Source organism: Gopherus evgoodei, chromosome 2 (assembly GCF_007399415.2).
Source record: "Gopherus evgoodei ecotype Sinaloan lineage chromosome 2, rGopEvg1_v1.p, whole genome shotgun sequence".
Lineage (NCBI taxonomy): Eukaryota > Metazoa > Chordata > Testudines > Testudinidae > Gopherus > Gopherus evgoodei.
Genome location: NC_044323.1, coordinates 130,068,891 through 130,088,235, shown reverse-complemented (window position 1 = coordinate 130,088,235; position 19,345 = coordinate 130,068,891). Strand labels below are relative to the sequence as shown.

Genomic DNA, 19,345 nt, shown 5'->3' with positions numbered 1-19,345 from the left:
GAAAAACCTGTTAATCTGTTGCTTTTTTCATTTCTGCCACCTTTTTCTCTGCAGAAATACTGTGGCCTGTAGAAAAGAGGAGGATATTTAAAAGTAATGGACCAAATTCATCCTTGGGTGACTTCATACATCAGGAAAAAAAATGGCTTAGGGCTATTCTCATCTAATCCAGAGGCCATTAAGTCAATCTGAGTCCTTCCTAAAGGCTTTGGCTTTAGTTCTTACTGTTGTACTGCCCCTATAGGCATTAGTCTGCCTTTGTTGCTGCTGCATTGCTCTGAGTCAGCTGTCTGCTACCTGCAACACTTCCTTTATGAATGTTGACTGAAGCAGCACTGAACTGGGAGCGAAAAGCTTTATTTTTTGTTTTTACTCTTTCCCACAGGTCAGGGGAAATGCAGTGATATCCATAGGGACTTAGAAAGAAGCAAGTGGGATGGACTGGGAATCAGATTGCGTCTGGGAATCCAGAAGGATACAACAGAGGGTCAGATCTCCAATCCACCACTTTCCCAGGCACCTCAAAATTCCACATTTGTGCTAGTGCAAAATTCTAATTCAACTTAGCCATGTGATGCCATTTACATTTCTGTGAATCTCTTATCAGTTCACTCTCTTCCATCTGAACAGAGAAGACTCCAATCTTCCTTGCTGTTATTCATTCTCTTTTGCTATGTTCTCAACAAGATAACTTTTAGATTAGTAACTTTTTATTTATCTTCATACCCAGAAGGGCTAGAAATAACTTAAATGAAAGCTTCAATTCTGAAGGATACTGCCCATTCTGTGCAAAACTCCTACTTTCGCAATTCCATGAAAATTTTTGTGAATGAAGAGAATCACCCTCTCTGCTCATTGTTTCTTCCTCTCTTTTGTAAAACTCAAAGTGCATGGAAGGATGACCAATTTACCTAATAGTCTTTTGGAAATTGTCCAGTGTGTGAGTGTTTTATTGGAGCCACAGGAGGTCCTATTTCTATAGACTACTTTTCCCTGGAACATCCTCTTCCCCGGGATTTTTTTTCTCATCTTTTTGGAGCAATATTTATTAACCAGGGCAACAGCTATTAGGCAGAGAGTTGCCTGATTATTCAGGAAGACAAAAAACAACCCCTATAAAAGAAAACATTATTTTGAGAGCACCCTTGCTTGTTGAAAAAGCCTTGCTACACAACATATCAATCTGAATACTTGTGAAGTATTTTAAAGCAATTTTCCATTATTGGGTAATTAATTATTTTTTATCCAATAGTTCTGCTATACTGTTATATAAAGAAATTATATAATGTCTGGAGCTTTCTTCATAATTCTTTATTTTTTATCAATAAGGCTGAATCAGCATTAAGGACTATACATCATGGACAACAAAGGAAGAGAAAACAGATGGTTCTGGGTTGCTAAGCAACATTATAAAAAGATGAAAGCAACCAAAGAGTTCTATTTAGGTCCTGTAAAACCTCATGCAGTAAACACCCACTCCTTTGATCTTATTTAACCATGATGATGCCTTTATCATCCCCTATTGTTAAGAAGAAAAAGTTTAGCTGGACAGATAAAAGGGGGAGTATTCAGCTTTTTTGAGAACTAGAAATTTATGATGGCAGCCTAAATAGGTAGAAAGGACAGCACATATTATAATCATGCCCTTTAGCACAACTACAATCAAGCCTCTGTCATATATTCTATTATATTATGTCCAATCTCCCCCCTCCTCCCCCAGCTTATAACATAGCTATAATAACTGTAGTTATAAAACAGAAATCTGTATGTCCTGTTGTCGTAGCCATGTTGGTCTCAGGATATTAGAGCGACAAGGTGGGTGAGGTAATGATGACTGATTGATCAGTCAAAATAGTCTCTTTTTTAGGAGCTATTGGAAAGCAGACAAGCTAGTAACATATTGCAGAAATGGTTTACGTGGTACCATAAATATCTCATTTACTGTTTTTATATAGTGCTTTGTTGACTGTATGGTTTGTTGCTTTTCAAGGTAACTCAGTACAATAAGTGCATGCTGTAAAACATTATAGAAAGGAAATTTTATATATGCTAATAACTTCTATTAAAGGCCCATTTGACTAGTAGCTGCAGGTATAGACTACTAAACTGCCTGCTTGAACAGCATGAGATCCTGAATATTCATTATGTGTAAGATATTGATACCTAAATAAAAAAGATCCTCGAAACTCATTTTCCTGCTTTTGCAATCTTTCCATATGAATGAGTTCTATTTGACTTGGCAAATGTGCATGTGATGTAACTTGTTTTCTAAGCAAAATGACCTGTCCTCAATATATTTAAAGTATTCTTCAATGTCACTAGCTGGAAGATTTAAATCTGAATATTTTTTGGATAATGCACTACAGTACATGGATAATTTTTTCTATTGCGGAGCCATATCAACAAATTGAAGAAAAGGATTTTACACCTTTAAATACTCTTTGACTTCTTAGAACAGAAAGGTTCAAAAGGACTCATTAAGGAGTATTGTTTGAGAGGTACATAAATTTTATATTCAGTCATGTCAATGAATTAAGGTTTCCCAAAGAGTGTATTAAAATGAATGAACCATTAAAATAAATCATATAAGGCAATGGGAGTATTTACCTCTAATAAAGTGTGATATTCCCTATGCTTAGAGTGGGAAATATTGCAAATGCTATGGTAACTTTAACTACTGTGGATGGTAAACATCCACTTTTTAAGGGTGGCTGTAAAAAGAATTTCAGTTGATGCCTGATTTTCAAAGTTAAGTGTGTGCAGTTGTACACGTAACACTGACAAACCCCGGCAGGTATGATTGAACCTTGGATCTCTGGAGCTAAATGCTTGAGCCTCTACGTCATGAGCTAAAAGCCACATGCCCCTTAGCTAAGGCTGTAGAGCAGACTCATTGATCTCTCTCTAAGTGGTCTTGGTGCCACTAGATGGGACAGAGCACCACACCCAGGAGGTGTGTGGGTTACATACACATTTGTACATGCCTAGTTTATGCACATAAGTCATATATTTACACAAAGTGTCAAGTTATGTGCAGGCATAAATATCTGATGTGCACGTATACATTCAATATGTATTTACTAGGTGTGTATCATTAGTGTATTTCGATGTAGCAGTTCTTATCTTCCAAAAATGTATTTAAAGCTACAGCTATGTAATGCTTATTTTTTAGAAAAATGGGAACATATTTCAAGAAGTATCTGTAAATCTCTTTTATACGTCTTTTGAACCATGCTCTTGTTATGCATGTACAATCTGTCAGCCCAACAAGAATCCCTGCTGTAAACTGTCTGGGGACTGCATGAGACTGGTAGGCAGGGAAGACTAAAACTGTGTAAACAATTTTCGGAGCAGGAAAGGTAATAACCCAGTAAAATCGTTAACTGTTTATTTTAGGCTTAACCTATTAGTGGTGTGTATTTTATTATGCATTTTTATAAAGATAAGCAGATGTGTTGACAACACGTATTATTTTCCTATGTAAGTATTAAAAGAGAGGGTGATATCATTTTAAACTTAAAACCAGAAACCTAAATGTATCTATATGCATATTTCTGCTTAAAACAGAGATGGGCTAAATATCCATGCCACCTCCTACTTCCAGAGTTTGGATATAATGGAATCCAGATCCAAAACAAACCTGCTTGGTTTTGAAACCAAAAACCCATACTCTCAGCCCACCTCTGTGAAACATGAACTTCAGTCATTCTTTTGCAGTTGTGCTATAAAGAACATAAAGGCCATACTTGGGCAGACCAATGTTCCATGTAACCCAGTACCCTGTCTTCCGACAGTGGCTGGAAGTTGGTGCTTCAGAGGGAATGATCAGAACAGGGCAATTTATTGAGTGATCCATTCCTTTTCATCCAATCCCAGCTTCTGGCAATCATACATTAAGGAACACACAGAGCATGGGGTTGCATCCCTGACAATCCTGGCTAATAGCCATTGATGGACCTATCCTCTATGAACTTATCCAGTTCTTTTTTAAAACCCAAGTTTCACTGGTTGATTGTGTGTTGCATGAAGAAGTACTTCGTTATATTTGTATTAAAGCTGCTACCTATTAATTGCCTTGAGTGACCCTTGGTTCTTGTGTTATGTGAATGGGTAAATAACACTTCCTCGTTAGGCGCTGACTATGTGGGTGCTCCAGGGCTGGAAGACCCATGGGAAAAAATTAGCAGGGCAGCCAAACTGTGTCCTTATTCGCTTTCTCCACATCATTCATAATTTTATAGACCTCTATCATATCCCCCCTTAGTTGCCTCTTTTCATAGATTCATAGACTCATAGACTTTAGGATCAGAAGGGACCAATGTGATCATCTAGTAGGACCTCCTGCACAAAGCAGGCCACAGAATCCTACCCATCCACTTCTGTAACAAACCCCTAACCTATGTCCGAGTTATTGAAGTCTTCAAATTGTGATTTGAAGACCTTAAGCTGCAGAGAATCCACCAGCAAGTGACCCATGCCCCACGCTGCAGAGGAAGGCGAAAAACTTCCAGGGCCTCTGCCAATCTGCCCTGGAGGAAAATTCCTTCCCGACCCCAAATATGGCGATCAGCTAAACCCTGAGCATATGAGCAAGACTCTCCAGCCAGCACTCAGGAAAGAATTCTCTGCAGTAACTCAGATCCCATCCCATCCAACATCCCATCACGGACCACTGAGCATACTTATCTGCTGGTAATCAAAGGTCAATTGCCAAAATTAAGCTATCCCATCGTACCATCCCTTCCGTAAATTTATCAAGCTTAGTCTTAAAGTCAGATATGTCTTTTGCCCCCACTACTCCTCTTGGAAGGCTGTTCCAGAACTTCACTCCTCTAATGGTTAGAAACCTTCGTCTAATTTCAAGTCTAAACTTCCTAATGTCCAGTTTATACCCATTCGTTCTTGTGTCTACATTGGTACTAAGCTTAAATAATTCCTCTCCCTCCCTAATATTAATCCCTCTGATATATTTATAAAGAACAAGCATATGCCCCCTCAGCCTTCTTTTGGCTAGACTAAACAAGCCAAGCTCTTTGAGTTTCCTTTCATATGACAAGTTTTCCATTCCTCGAATCATCCTAGTAGCCCGTCTCTGAACCTGTTCCAGTTTGAATTCATCCTTCTTAAACATGGGAGACCAGAATTGCACACAGTATTCCAGGTGAGGTCTCACCAGTGCCTTTTATAATGGTACTAACACCTCCTTATCTTTGCTGGAAATACCTCGCCTGATGCATCCTAAAACCGCATTAGCTTTTTTAACGGCCATATCACATTGGCAGCTCATAGTCATCCTGTGATCAACCAATACTCCAAGGTCCCTCTCCTCCTCTGTTGCTTCCAACTGATGTGTCCCCAGTGTATATCTAAAATTCTTATTAATCCCTAAGTGCATGACCTTGCACTTTTCACTATTAAATTTCATCCTATTACTATTATTCCAGTTTACAAGGTCATCCAGATCTTCCTGTATGATATCCCGATCCTTCTCTGTGTTAGCAATACCCCCCAGCTTTGTGTCATCCGCAAACTTTATTAGCACATTCCTGCTTTTTGTGCCAAGGTCAGTAATAAAAAGGTTAAATGAGATTGGTCCCAAAACCGATCCTTGAGGAACTCCACTAGTAACCTCCTTCCAGCCTGACAGTTCACCCTTCAGTATGACCCGTTGGAGTCTCCTCTTTAACCAGTTCCTTATCCACCTTTCAATTTTCATATTGATCCCCATCTTTTCCAATTTAACTAATAATTCCCCATGTGGAACCGTGTCAAATGCCTTACTGAAATCGAGGTAAATTAGGTCTACTGCATTTCCTTTGCCTAAATAATCTGTCACCTTCTCAAAGAAGCAGATCAGGTTGGTTTGGCATGATCTACCTTTAGTAAAACCATGTTGTACTTTGTCCCAATTACCATTGACCTCAGTGTCCTTAACTACTTTCTCCTTCAAAATTTTTTCCAAGACCTTACGTACTACAGATGTCAAACTAACAGGCCTATAGTTACTCGGATCACTTTTTTTCCCTTTCTTAAATATAGGAACTATGTTAGCAATTCTCCAGTCGTATGGTACAACCCCTGAGTTTACCGATTCATTAAAAATTCTCGCTAATGGGCTTGCAATTTCATGTGCCAGTTCCTTTAATATTCTTGGATGAAGATTGTCTGGGCCCTCCAATTTTGTCCCATTAAGCTGTTCAAGTTTGGCTTCTACCTCAGATGTGGTAATATCCACCTCCATATCCTCATTCCTTTTTGTCATCCTTCCATTATCCTTAAGCTCCTCATTAGCCTTATTAAAGACTGAGGCAAAGTACTTATTTAGATATTGGCCCCAGTGAAAAAATTTTTTTCGGGCCCCCCAGCAAGGGTGGACCAGCTAAACAGGGCAGGGGAAGCCGGGCCCCCTTCCGGACCACTGGGTCCCGGTAATTTGTACCAGCTTCCCCCCTCTCTCGTCGGCCCTGCTTCTTCCCCCACCCCCATTTTAGTGCCTTTTTTGAGATGGTGAAACCTACCTTTTGTTTCCTGTCTTTTAACTGGAATGCCTGGCAATGCTTTCAGGATCATCTAATGATCCTTAATTTAATTTAATGACAAGCCTTTTGTTATTGTAATCACCTTGCCTCTGTTTTAAACAAACTCCCAACCCAGCCCTGCCCACTGGGGCAGCACCAGGCTCACCAGCAGCTGTCACTGGTCGTGCTAGTGTGTGCAAGCAGCTCGCATGCACCCAGACAGGAGACACAGACTGCTGTGTGGAAAGGACTCATGTCCCAGAGTGTGCTAACCGCTTGCACACACGAGCACGACCAGGGACAGCTGCCAGTGAATCTAGTGCCTGCCCCAGTGGGTAGGGCTAGGGGTGGGGCTGTGGGTGGAACAGCCATGCCGGCAGAGCTACCAGTGCAGGGCACTGGCTCCTGGGAGTGGAGGCCCGACATGCTGCTAATTTTGTGGTAGAGCCCTGCAGCTCCACAGATACTTACTTATATCTGCGGATATCTGCATCCGCGGACATAAATTTTGTATCCACACTGGGCTCTAGTTCCTTATTCTTCCTTCCATTGGACAATACTTTTATAAATCTCAGAATGTAAAGTAAGCTTCATAGCCTGATCCCATTACCAGATGGGGCTTAAAAATCTTCCATTGACTGCAGTAAACTTTGACTCGTGCCCATAGAACACAAACTGGATAGGTTGATTTAAGTGGTTCATCCATGCACAGACTTAGAAAAATGAGTTGTTATTTCTTTCTAGTTGATGGAGGTTGGTCCTGTTGGTCATCATGGTCAAAGTGCTCAGCAACTTGTGGAGGTGGACATTACATGAGGACCCGCTCATGCACAAACCCAGCCCCAGCCTATGGAGGGGACATCTGCCTTGGACTTCACACTGAAGAGGCACTTTGCAACACACAACCCTGTCCAGGTACAACAAATCCATACAGTGCTGCTTTACTTTGAGTATACCATAGAATCGGGTGGCTGTTGCTCAACTTGTTCAGTAAAGTACATTATACCTTTATCAACCTATTAAACATTTAGGAGCAAATTCTTTCTGTCCTCTGGTACATACACATCAGCTTACAATGAATTTGCTGTGAATGTACATCTAAGGGCAGAATTTGGCCCACAGGAGATAGCTCTAGTGTCATGTTAAAACAATTTTTAGAGGCTATCAGTTTAGTTTCCAGGTTGAAGGTCAATGTAATTTAAAATGGTGCAGTTCTGCACACAAAAGATTGATGCCTTGAGAGATTTTTAGTTATAATAGTGCAAAAAACAATTCAGTTGTAGTACTGGGTGTTGTAGGCAAGCAAAAGTTCGGAGGCTCTAGATCCTCAGCTGATGTAAATCAATGTAATGCTGAAGACTTCAATAGAGTTGTATCAGTTCACACCACCTGAGGACCTATCTAGCTCCTGATCTGAAAAAAAGACATTTTGATTTAAAAATTACATCTGAGCTCTTCTAAAATAAGAAATGGGAACAAAGTTTAGTGCAATCTGTTTTCACATTTACAAAAACGTTAATCCTTTAAAATGCTTTCCTAGATTGTAAGACCTTTGGGGCAGGAACTGCATGTTTGTTCATATTTGTAGAGCACTTTGGGGCCTCTGGATACTACTGTAATATCTATATGTAATCATAATGGAAGTGGACCATGATATTTTCTGTCATTTTGATTGGCTTTTTTGACCCTTGCCAAGTGGTCTTGTGAAATGTTAAATCTTTGTAAAACAAGGAAAATAAAAAGACTAATAAAAGAATCAGAAGTAGAAAGTAAAAAGTAACATAAAGAGATAAGTCAAGGCAGAGGCACCACTGGGCAAGTTTTTTGTGTCTTGCTGGTTTATAGGTTATAGTTAACACCTTCTGTTCTTGATCATTGTTAAAAAGTAATGTCTGCTAGCTGCAATGATGCCTTGTTACTTTACCTGCTTGATTGAGGGGTTTCTAAACTTTATGGCATAAACTTACTTCTCATGTGATGAGGCCGTGGACATGAGCATACAAGACCCAAGAGTGTGAATTTATAGATGCTATTACCCAAACTACAATTAGAGTTAATTTCCTTTTCTAAGTACTTCATGACTTGCAGTGGAATAAAATAGCACCTACTCTGTCAAAATTACAGCAAACTTAACTCTCCACCTTGGGTTTTAAAAAGTGAAAATAGAATTCTGTTGTTGATTTGATTCCTCAAGAGAGATGGAGTAATATGTACTTAAAATTATCACAGCAGCCTCAGATCCTTAAGGCATTTTTAAATGGTCAGCACTGTCATGTTTCTTGTGCTGTTTCCAGTAATATTATAGTGGTTGCTCTTGTAGTGCTGCTATTGTTAATGGTCTGTTAGCATTTCCATTAGCAACCCCAGTTTTCAGGCATTTATAATTTGTGCTCTTTAGCTTATGACTTGATTCTTATATCTATTTTTTCCAACAAAAATCATTTATCATCTACATTAAAGCCTTTTTAATCATCAGAGTGACACAGATGTCTCACATACCTCTTTGCTTTGTTTAATATTCAAATCTAACTAAAAACCAAGCTTACTTTTTAGATGAAAATTTGCAGTTTATTTTCCTCTGTCTCCCCCTCAAAAATAAATATGTCTTCTAACTAGCTGTGCTTTAGTTTGAAAAGTAGCCATAGCCATATGCACTAGTTGCTTTTTCACAGCTCTCTTTTACTGTTCTTATTACACATTATGGGCCCAAAACTGTGACCCCAGTGCTGTAAAATGCTCCATGTGCACAGACCGCTGCACCAGTGCAGGGCCATATTGACTTTGATTGAACCACCCACAGGCACAGGGGTATGCCCATACTGATCAATTTGCAGGCCAGAGAGCCTGTATTTTTAAAACAAGTGTACAAATCAAAGATTTAAGGAGGAAAAGGAATATAGTCATTTCAAACAGATATTTGGTTGAAACTTGGCATCTGGAAATTACAAACCGAGGTGGAATTTTTAATCCAAAAAAATAATGACGATAATTGTTTAAGAGGTGAACAAGAAAAAAAAAGGCTCTTGCAATTTCAAACAGTTTATTTTGCCAGAATTTAATGGAAAATTAAATTTTACATGCTGCTGATCCTCAGTAGGTATTGAGGGGTTTTGTTTTTTTTTAATGTCAGTTACAACTGGAAGTGACCAAGATATTAACACTCGAAAAACAGCTACAGAATGGTTTATGCACAATAACTATTTCTCACACAATCTTTTCAATTTTATATTCCTATTTTTTAATTTTAACTAAACAAAATCTTACTTAAATGAATGGAATATCTATACCATTGATCAGTAATTCTTTATGTACAGCATGTCACTGAATGTTATCTGTAGCAGTGGTGTCTATAATATGTAGTATTGCATACAACAATATTGGGTACTTAGAATAATGTATTTGTGGCGGCATCAAGAGAGAAATAACATGCTGTCTTTGGACCGATCACTCACACACACAAATAATGGATAAAAGAATTGAATTTTTAGAAAGAAGTGCACAGTTCTGTTGGAGAAGTACGTGGACAAACATTGATTTTTCTTCACTTAATGTACGGATAGGTGCTCAACTTCAGGTGCACTTACACTATATGTCTTTGATCACAGATTTTTGGTAGTAGTGCCTGTTGGACCCACTCATGTGCCCTGTATATTCTCATGCCCTGCACTGAGGCTATATAGGGCTATAAGGTTGAATCGCCCTCAGTTCCTTCTCAATCACCTTGGCCTGAGATGGAGCATTATTATGCCTTTCTACTCAAAATCATGAGCTACTCCAATTAGTCTTTCTTTCTTTCTTTCTTTCTTTCTTATTTTAGACGTATCAGTCTAAATTCCTTCCTCCTTTGGGGTTTGGAACTTTCTCCTCAGATCACCATTGTGATTCTGTGGCTCACTGGGTTTCAAACGGTGCCTCTCTTTCCAGGAAGCTATCCCAGTTACTGACAAGCACTCCCCTTGCATCTGCTGCTTGGGGGAGTTTCATTGCTCCCACAAAGTTCTCCATTTGCTCTGCTTTTAAAGGCAGGGCTAGGAAGAATTGAGAGACAGGATTCAGCCTCTTGATGATGGAAGGCTCTCTCTGTCCAACCTCAGATCCAAGCCAGGATCCCCGCTGGACATTAGCATCGGAGTAAGCACAGGGCCTCTTCAACTTCAGCACATTCACCTGGGTCTGCCCAAGGTAAATCCTTGGAAAAGTCCCATGAAAAGATAGTTCATTCTCCCCAATACCGTTTGACTCTCTCACATCTTTGGAGAGTGGTGGAGCTCCCCCGCTTCATAAATGTGTACTCTCATCTAAGTTCCTTTCTCCTACCTTTGAGGAAAAGGAAGAGTTACATCAACGATGAGCACATGCCCCTACAACCTGGTTCAAGCACAGTGATGCCACACCCCATGTCATATGGACTCCTTCAGTGGCCATATCACCAACAGTTTTGGGGGGCACCTATAATGTCTTGTTTAGGGGACTACAGAAGAAGAAATCCTTCTACCCTATCTATCTCTCCTCACCTTCCTCAGGTTCAAGAATCCTTTGAAGAGCAGGAGGCCAGAGCAGATAAGGAGGCTACTCCACAGACTAAGGAGGCTACTCCACAGGCCAGAGCAGAAAAGGAGGCTACTTTTTCTTCCCCAGATGAGATGGTTATGCCTCCCCGCCCCTTCTGTAGCTGATGATTAATTTCCAAGGGTTAATTAAACTTTATGTAGACCCTTTACAGATCCCCTTGAAGAAAATCAAAGAATTGCAGCATAAACTCCTGGATATCCTTCAACGGACTCCTTCTGACCATGTTACCTTGCCCATCAATGAAGCACTACTGGATCCTGACAAGGCCCTGTGGCAGAGCCCAGCAATGATACCACCAACATATAAAAGGGCCAATAAAAATATGTCCCAGCTAAGGACTCTGAATTTTTTTCCCACCCATACTGCATCCAGCTCCCTGATTTTGGAGGCAGTGAATGAATGTGAATAGAAACACCATATTAAAGCCACTCCATACAATAAGGATCAAAAATATCTCTATTATTTGGCCATAAGACCTACTTCTTATCCTTTTCAATGACTCAGATAGGCAGGTCTGGACTCAACCCCAGATAGCCAGGTTTTAAGTTTACTTGTGATGTACAGCAGTGAGGTAACTCTGTGCAGAGTGCCTACATACAAAACAGGAAGTAAAAGTAAAAGTTTAATGTTGTATGCTCAAAGTAATACACATATTTATTTGTTGAACAATATTGCAAATTATTTGCACTGGTGCTTCTTTCAAATAGATGTCCGAGCATTCATGTCAAATAATTGTGTGTGCCTGTAGCTGAAAAAGCTGTCATTCAGCACAGGTGAGAGTGTCCTCATCCATATATACATACTTGAATATATATGAATAATTTCACATTCAGATAACCACAGGTGAATACATTTTGTTAATCATTAGCCTGGCCTCCAATATAGAGCTTTTAGAGAATTTGGTAGGTTTTATTCTGGAGAGTGTAATCAAAAATAGTATTGCTTCCACCAGATTGACCCATAATATTTTATATAAAATAGCCAGCTCAGGACTGGGGAAGTGCATAGGCTTCTGTTTAAGAGAGCTGTATGCTTCTCAGCTAGGGTCGAAGATCTGGGCTAAAATTTTTAACCTGACAGGATCACTTTAAACTTGCAGCAGTGTGAGCACAACCTTACAGTTCTTTTGAATTTTATTTAATACCCTAAAATTATTTCAATCTCCCCCACCCCATTTATTTATATAGTTAGGGAGCAGATATTCAATAATGTTATGTTATACGTAGCACCCTGAACTAAACTTTACAAAATGCAGTCTGAAAACATTCACGATTAGATATTACAGCATATTTTTTAAAAATGATTTAGGCCTTTATTTTATTGTTAGAGATAGTAGAATGGTAATTTGTAAATATGAGTACTATATGCTAGAGTTATGCAGAGTATTCACAGTAAAAGCTGAAGCCACGTGAGACTCTTCTGGTTTCAGGTTTTTCATTTAAAAATCAGACTGTTTACTCCAAAAGATTCAAAACCCTTTCAAATTATCCTACATTTATTTTGAATGAATTTGGGTCCATTTTCCAGTAGAATTAGGCTACTTTATAGTTTCGCATTTGAAATCATGTGACATTTTTGAATTTGCCTGGTTTTGACACAAGAATAGGTGAAATTTGATAGTGGGATCTAAGTTTTGCTTTGGGCTATTGGGTTGATTTAACTCAAATCAGAAACTCAAAGTAAATTAGTTGTTGAATAAAATTATCTTTGTTTCCACTAACTCCTACAAAGTGAAACAAATGATTTTTACAGCCCTCTACTACTATACACCAAACCCTAAAAAAATGCAGTGAAGACAGGACTTACTCATGTACTGTAAGAAAGATGTTAGATGAGTAAACACACAGTATCTAATATGGTCCAGATAAATTCACTTCATTTAAGAGCAGTATGCTGAGATCACACAGAGGTAGCATGATGTGAAAATAAAAATTCATTAAATAAAATTAGATAGGCAGAGGAACAAAGCTAAAGAAGAAACAGAGGCTGATAATGAACCAAACCGGATAAAGAGAAGCAATCTGGAGATCTGATCTGAGATATAAGAGAGTGCCTTTTGATTGCAGAAGAGAAGAACAATGCCAGAGTAACAAGAAGGTGCCTCCTGTTTTTTATTTAAACCAACATCCTGCATCAAACCAGGAACATGTATTTCTATAGGTCTATGTTGCTACTGATCAGTTACATAAATTAACAAACTGGAATCATCTGCCTTGAAGACCTGTGGTAAATTTATGGTAACATAGTTACACTTTTTATTGCACACTCATGCACACAAGTACAGTGGGGAAAAATGTAATATTGCTGTGATAAATGTACATCCTGTAGAACATTTGCAATGCTGAACTTCCAATTTCAGAGGGAAAGTTGCATTTTTTGTGGTCTTTGCCATATATGGGACAGATGCTCAGCTGATGTGAATTGACATAGCTTCACTGAAGTTAATGGAACTATGCCAGTTTACACCAGATGAAGATCTGGCATGTGTCCTGTCCTTATTTATAGCAAGACATTTACTTTTTCACTCTGATGTGGTTAATTTGTAAGACTTATTTCCATTATTTCCCTCTCTTTATAACTAATACAGACAACTGGTCCGACTGGTCTGAGTGGTCTGATTGTGATTCATCCGGAGTCCAGTTCCGCGTTCGTCAGTGTATCATTTTATTTCCTGTGGGCAACCAGTGTTCTGGGAACACCACTGAGAGTCGAACTTGTATTTTCGATTCTAACTTCTTACCAGGTAAGATCATTTACTTTTAAAGAATAAGTGAAATCATTCACAACAACTCTGCTGCACAGTGCAGAAGGGAGCCAAATCACAGAAGCTATGGAAACTGCCCTGGAGGAGGTGTCCCAATGCAAAAGACAGCTGTGCAGTATGCTTCTCATTCCACCACTTCTTAGCTATATTTGAGACTAAACTCATTTCAGTAAATTTCACTACACTTTGTCCCCATTCATGCGTTACTGACCTGAACAAGTCCCTTTCAAAGTGGTTTCAGATTTACAAGAATACTGCAGTTCTTGGAGCACAATAGGCATGGCCAGCCCCAGGCATATGCAGAGTGTCCCACCAGACAAAGCCTCTTGGTTTTATACTGCTCTTTTTTTTGTCAGTTGTTTCCCAGCATGCACACCTGACACCTTCTAACTTGAAAGATGGATTATGATGGACCAAATTATAGGGCTAACAGCCTCACATCAATCCCAGGCAGGATAATGGAGCAACTGATACAGAACTTGATGATCAAGAATTAAAGGAGGGTAATGTCATTAATGCCAAACAACATAGGTTTATGGAAAATAGATCCCGTCAAACTAAATTGAAATTTTTAATGAAATTACAAATTTGGTTAATAAAGGTAATAGTGTTGATTGTAATATACTTAGACTTCTGTATAGTTGACTTAGTACTGCACAACATTTTGATAAAAAACTAGAATGATCCAAAATCAATATTGCATAAATTAAATTTATCAGTGATCTGGAAGAAAACGTAAAATCATCACTGATAAAGTTTGCAGATGACAAAAAGATTAAGGGAGTGGTAAATAACGAAGAGGACAGGTCACTGATACAAAGTGATCTGGATTGCTTGGTAAGCTGGGCAAAAACAAACATCATACATTTTAGTATAGCCAAATGTAAAGTTATACATGTAGATTGGGGATAGTATCCTGGGAAGCAGTGACTCTGAAAAAGATTTGGGGGCTGTGGTGAATAATCAGCTGAATATGAGCTCCCAGTACAATGTTGTGGCCATAAAATGCCTAAACAGGGGAATCTCAGGTAGGAGTAGGAACGTTATATTACCTCTGTATTTGGCATGGGTGCAAACCATTGCTGGAATACTGTGTCCAGTTCTGGTGTCCACAATTCAAGAGGGTTGTTGATGAACTGGAGAGGGTTCAGAGAAGAACCACAAGAATGATTAAAGATAGGAATATATGCTTCAAGGAGCTCAGTGTGTATAGCTTAATGTGGAGAAGGATAAGGGTGACTTGATCCAATCTATACATACCTACAAGTGGAACAAAAAAATGGTAATAGAGAGCTTTTCAATCTAGCAGAAAAAGGTATAATGAGAGCCAATGGCTGGAAATTAAAACCAGATAAATTCAGACACGAAACATTTTTTTAACAGGGAAGGTAATTAGCCATTAGAACAATTCACTGTGGGTTGTGGTGGATTCTCCATTTGACGGGAATTTTAAAATCAAGGTTGGATGTTTTTCTAAAATTGCTGCTCTAGTTCAAACAGGAATTCATTCAGGGAATTTCTATGTGTTATGCAGGAGGTCATCTTAGACGATCACAGTGATCCCTTCTGGCCTTAAAATCTATGAATCTATTATTGAAACCCCCCAAATAGCAGAAATGTACCATGTCCCTGCGCATGATTAACATTGTAAGTAACAACGTCACAAACTGAAGAAAACCTTTAGAACCATACTGGTCAACAACCCTGACAACCTTCACCAGATGATAAAGCTTTCTTGTATACTCAGTGAACAATGACACCAAATTTTACACAGGTTTGTTCACCATGTGTTCACACCTCCCTGGTATTGCTACTACCACACTAATATGATAAAGGAGCATATTCGAGGAGGGTGAATGTTGTCTTAATGGACATCCTGGCCTTCATAAACTTGTATGTAAAATTCCTATGGTATTTAATAAGGGTGAAACCAATGGGGTTCTGTGGAAATTAAATATAATTCTATGCATATTATTCTGCAAACCCAAGAGAATTTAATAGGAAGCTACATCCTAAAATTCTTAAAGTAAACTTTAGGGTGAGATTCACTAGAGACTTGCTCCTGCTCCCGCTCCCATTTAAGTTAATGAGAAAACTCCAGTTGACTATAATGGAGCAAGATCAGGCCTCAGGTGGAGGAAAGAATGGGTGACAGGATTGTTTTAAAGCCATCTTTACCCCTTCCAAATTCTGAGCCCTAAGACTGCTTTAAGTTTCAGAATGTTATTGTTCTCTAGTAAATTCTATTAGCCCTAGGGCTTGGTCTACATTACCAATTTATGTCTGTATAACTGCGTCACTCAGGGGTATGGATTTTCCACATCCCAGACTGACATAGTTATACCAACATAACCCCCAGTGAGGACAGTGCTGTGTCGACGGGAGAGCTTCTCCCGTTGACATAGCTACCAACTCTCTGGGAGATGAAATACCTATGCTGACAGGATAATCTCTCCCATTGGTGTAGGTAGCACCTTCACTACGTGCTACAGTGGCGCACTAAGGGCTTGTCTACACTGGCAAGTTTTGTCAATGAAACTAATGTCAACAAGGAAAAATCAACAAAAGCAAAGTCACCAAAGCATGTCTACATTTGCTCCTTCTGTCAACAGATTATGTTCACATTCGGGGCACCATTGTTGCCAGCGAGAGCAATGGACTGTGGGTATGAATCACACAGTGCCTGGCAACACCATCCGTTGCTAGGTGTTGTAGGAATGCGAAAACGGAGCGTGGCGCATCCTGGGACATGCAAAATGTACAGTCATGCACCGCTTTGTGTCCCAGTCTCCAATGGTTTCTGGTTTCCTTTCGTGCCATTTTTCCAACTGTCAGTCTTTTGTAGTGCATGCCAGCATCTGCAGTTAGAGAGGATGGATCTCACATTTCTCTCCTATGTGCTGTTAGCTGTCGTGAGAATATCGTGCATGGCAGCACAGTTACTTGCAGTGTCACTAGCAAAGTTACTGACAGGATGAATCACAAGCACCCAAGTGTGATATGGACAGCAGCTACTTATCAGTGCTTTGTGCACTCGCAGAGCAGCTGCGTACAGTAGATTATCACTTTTGGGCTAGGGAAACAAGCACTGATTGGTGAGATCACAATGTCATGCAGGTGTGGGGTGATGACCAGTGGGTACAGAACTTTAGGATGCGTAAAGCAACCTTCATGGACCTATGTGCTGAGCTGGCCCCTGACCTGCAGTGTGAGGACACCAGATTGAGAGCTGCCCTTTCGGTATAGAAGTATGTTGCAATCGCAGTGTGGAAGCTGGTGAATCCAGACTGCTACCAGTCAGTTGCAAATCAATTTGAAGTCCACTGTTGGGGCTATATTACTCCAAGTGTGCAGGGCAGTAAATCGCATCCTGCTGCGGAGGACCATGACTCTGAGAAATGTTCATGAAATAGTGGATAGCTTTACAGAGATGGGTTTCCCTAACTGCAGTGGGGCGACTGATGGCACACACATTCCAATTTTAGTGCCAGCCCACCTTGCCTCTGAAAACATCAATAGGAAAAGATACTTCTCCATGGTGTTGCAGGAGCTTGTGGATCACTGGAAGTGTTTCATGGACATCAGTGCAGGCTGGTCTTGAAAGGTGTATGACGCATGCATCTTCACAGTGACCTATACAGAAAGCTGCAGGCGGGGACTTCCTTTCCAGACCACAAGATCATAGAGGGGGATGTGGAAATGCCCAGAGTATCTGGGAGACCCAGCTTACCCCTTACAGCCCTGGCTCATGAAACCTTACACAAGGCACCTGGACAGCAGCAAGGAGCGTTTTAACAAGAGGCTGAGAGGTGCTGCATGGTAGTCGAATGTGCCTTTGTCCATTTGAAAGGTTGCTGGAGGTGTCTCAATGGCAGGCTAGACCTTACTGAAGATAATATTCCTGTGGTCATAGCCATGTGCTGCAATTTGCAGAGTCTGTGTGAATCTAAGGGTACGTCTACACTACGGGATTATTCCGATTTTACATAAACCGGTTTTATAAAATATTGTATAAAGTCGAGTGCACGCGACCACACTAAGCACATTAATTTGGCGGTGTGCGTCCATGGTCCAAGGCTAGTGTCCATTTCCGGAGCTTTGCACTGTGGGTAGCTATTCCATAGCTATCCCATAGTTCCCGCAGTCTCCACCGCCCCTTAGAATTCTGGGTTGAGAGCCCAGTGGCTGATGGGGCAAAAATCATTGTCGCGGGTGGTTCTGTGTAAATGTCGTCAGTCATTTCTTTCTCCGGGAAAGCAACGGCAGACAATCATTTCGTGCCCTTTTTCCCTGGATTGCCCTGGCAGACGCCATAGCATGGCAACCATGGAGCCCGTTCAGCTTTTTTTTTTTTACAGTCACCGTATGTGTGCTGGATGCCGCGGACAGAGGCGATACTCCAGCGCTACACAGCAGCATTCATTTGCTTTTGCATGGTAGCAGAGATGGTTGCCAGTCATTCTGTACCATCTGCTGCCAGTGTAATTTGGCAATGAGATGACGGTTATCTGTCCTTCTGTGCTGTCTGCTGCTATCATGGGTGCCCCTGGCTGAGATCGGCCAGGGGTGCAAAAGCAAAACTGGGAATGACTCTCTGAGTCAATCCCTCCTTTATGGTTTCTAAAAATAGAGTCAGTCCTCTCTAGAATATGGGGCAAATGTACTAGAGAAGCAGTGTATCAGAGAGCACAGCTGCTCTGTGTCAGATCCCACAGAAATGATGAGCTACATGCCATTAAGGGGGGGTTCCCCTGCAACAACCCCACCCATTGCTTCCCTCCTCCCCCAACCTTCCTGGGCTACTGTGGCAGTGTCCCCTCCATTTGTGTCATGAAGTAATAAAGAATGCAGGAATAAGAAACACTGAGTTTTTAGTGACATAAAATGAGGGAGAGGCAGCCTCCCGGTGCTGTGATAGTCCAGGCAGGACATTAAGCAGTGTGGGGGAGAGGAGCCCAGCATCCCACTGCTATGATAGTCCAGGCAGTACAGAATCTTTTCTTTTCACATGAAAAGGAGGGGGCTGATGGAGCTCAGCCCCCAGTTGCTATGATGAAAACAGTTACCAGCAGTTCTGTACCATCTACTGGGAATGACTGTGAGTCATTCTTATTTTCACCCAGGCGCCTCTGGCCAGCCTCACCTGAAGCCAGCCAGGAGCACTCACAGGTTCATAAGAAAGACAGTTACCAGTCTTACTGCACCATCTGCTACCACGGAGGGGAGAGGAGCGGATACTGCTCTTCACTGCCGCAGCATCGCATCTACCAGCAGCATTCAGTAGACATAGGGTGACATTGAAAGAAGTCAAGAAACAATTTCTTTCCCTTTTCTTTCACATATGTGGGGGAGGGAGTAAATTGATGAGCTATTCCCTGAACCACGCAGGACAATGTGTTTGAACATACAGGCATTGGGAGCTTAGCCAAGAATGCAAATACTTTTCGGAGACCGCTGTGGACTGTGGGATAGCTGGAGTCCTCAGTACCCT

The 19,345-nt window shown here is 40.5% G+C and overlaps 1 protein-coding gene across 2 annotated transcripts in view; it reads left to right on the top strand.

Annotated features, from left to right (window-relative positions):
• SEMA5A (semaphorin 5A) overlaps window positions 1-19,345 on the top strand; it is a 620,036-nt gene that overhangs the window by 579,848 nt on the left and 20,843 nt on the right. For both annotated transcript variants that reach the window (XM_030551691.1, XM_030551692.1), the window contains exons 18-19: window positions 7,263-7,433; window positions 13,678-13,833. In XM_030551691.1, coding sequence (XP_030407551.1) covers window positions 7,263-7,433; window positions 13,678-13,833 — 327 coding nt within the window. The remainder of the gene's footprint in view (window positions 1-7,262; window positions 7,434-13,677; window positions 13,834-19,345) is intronic.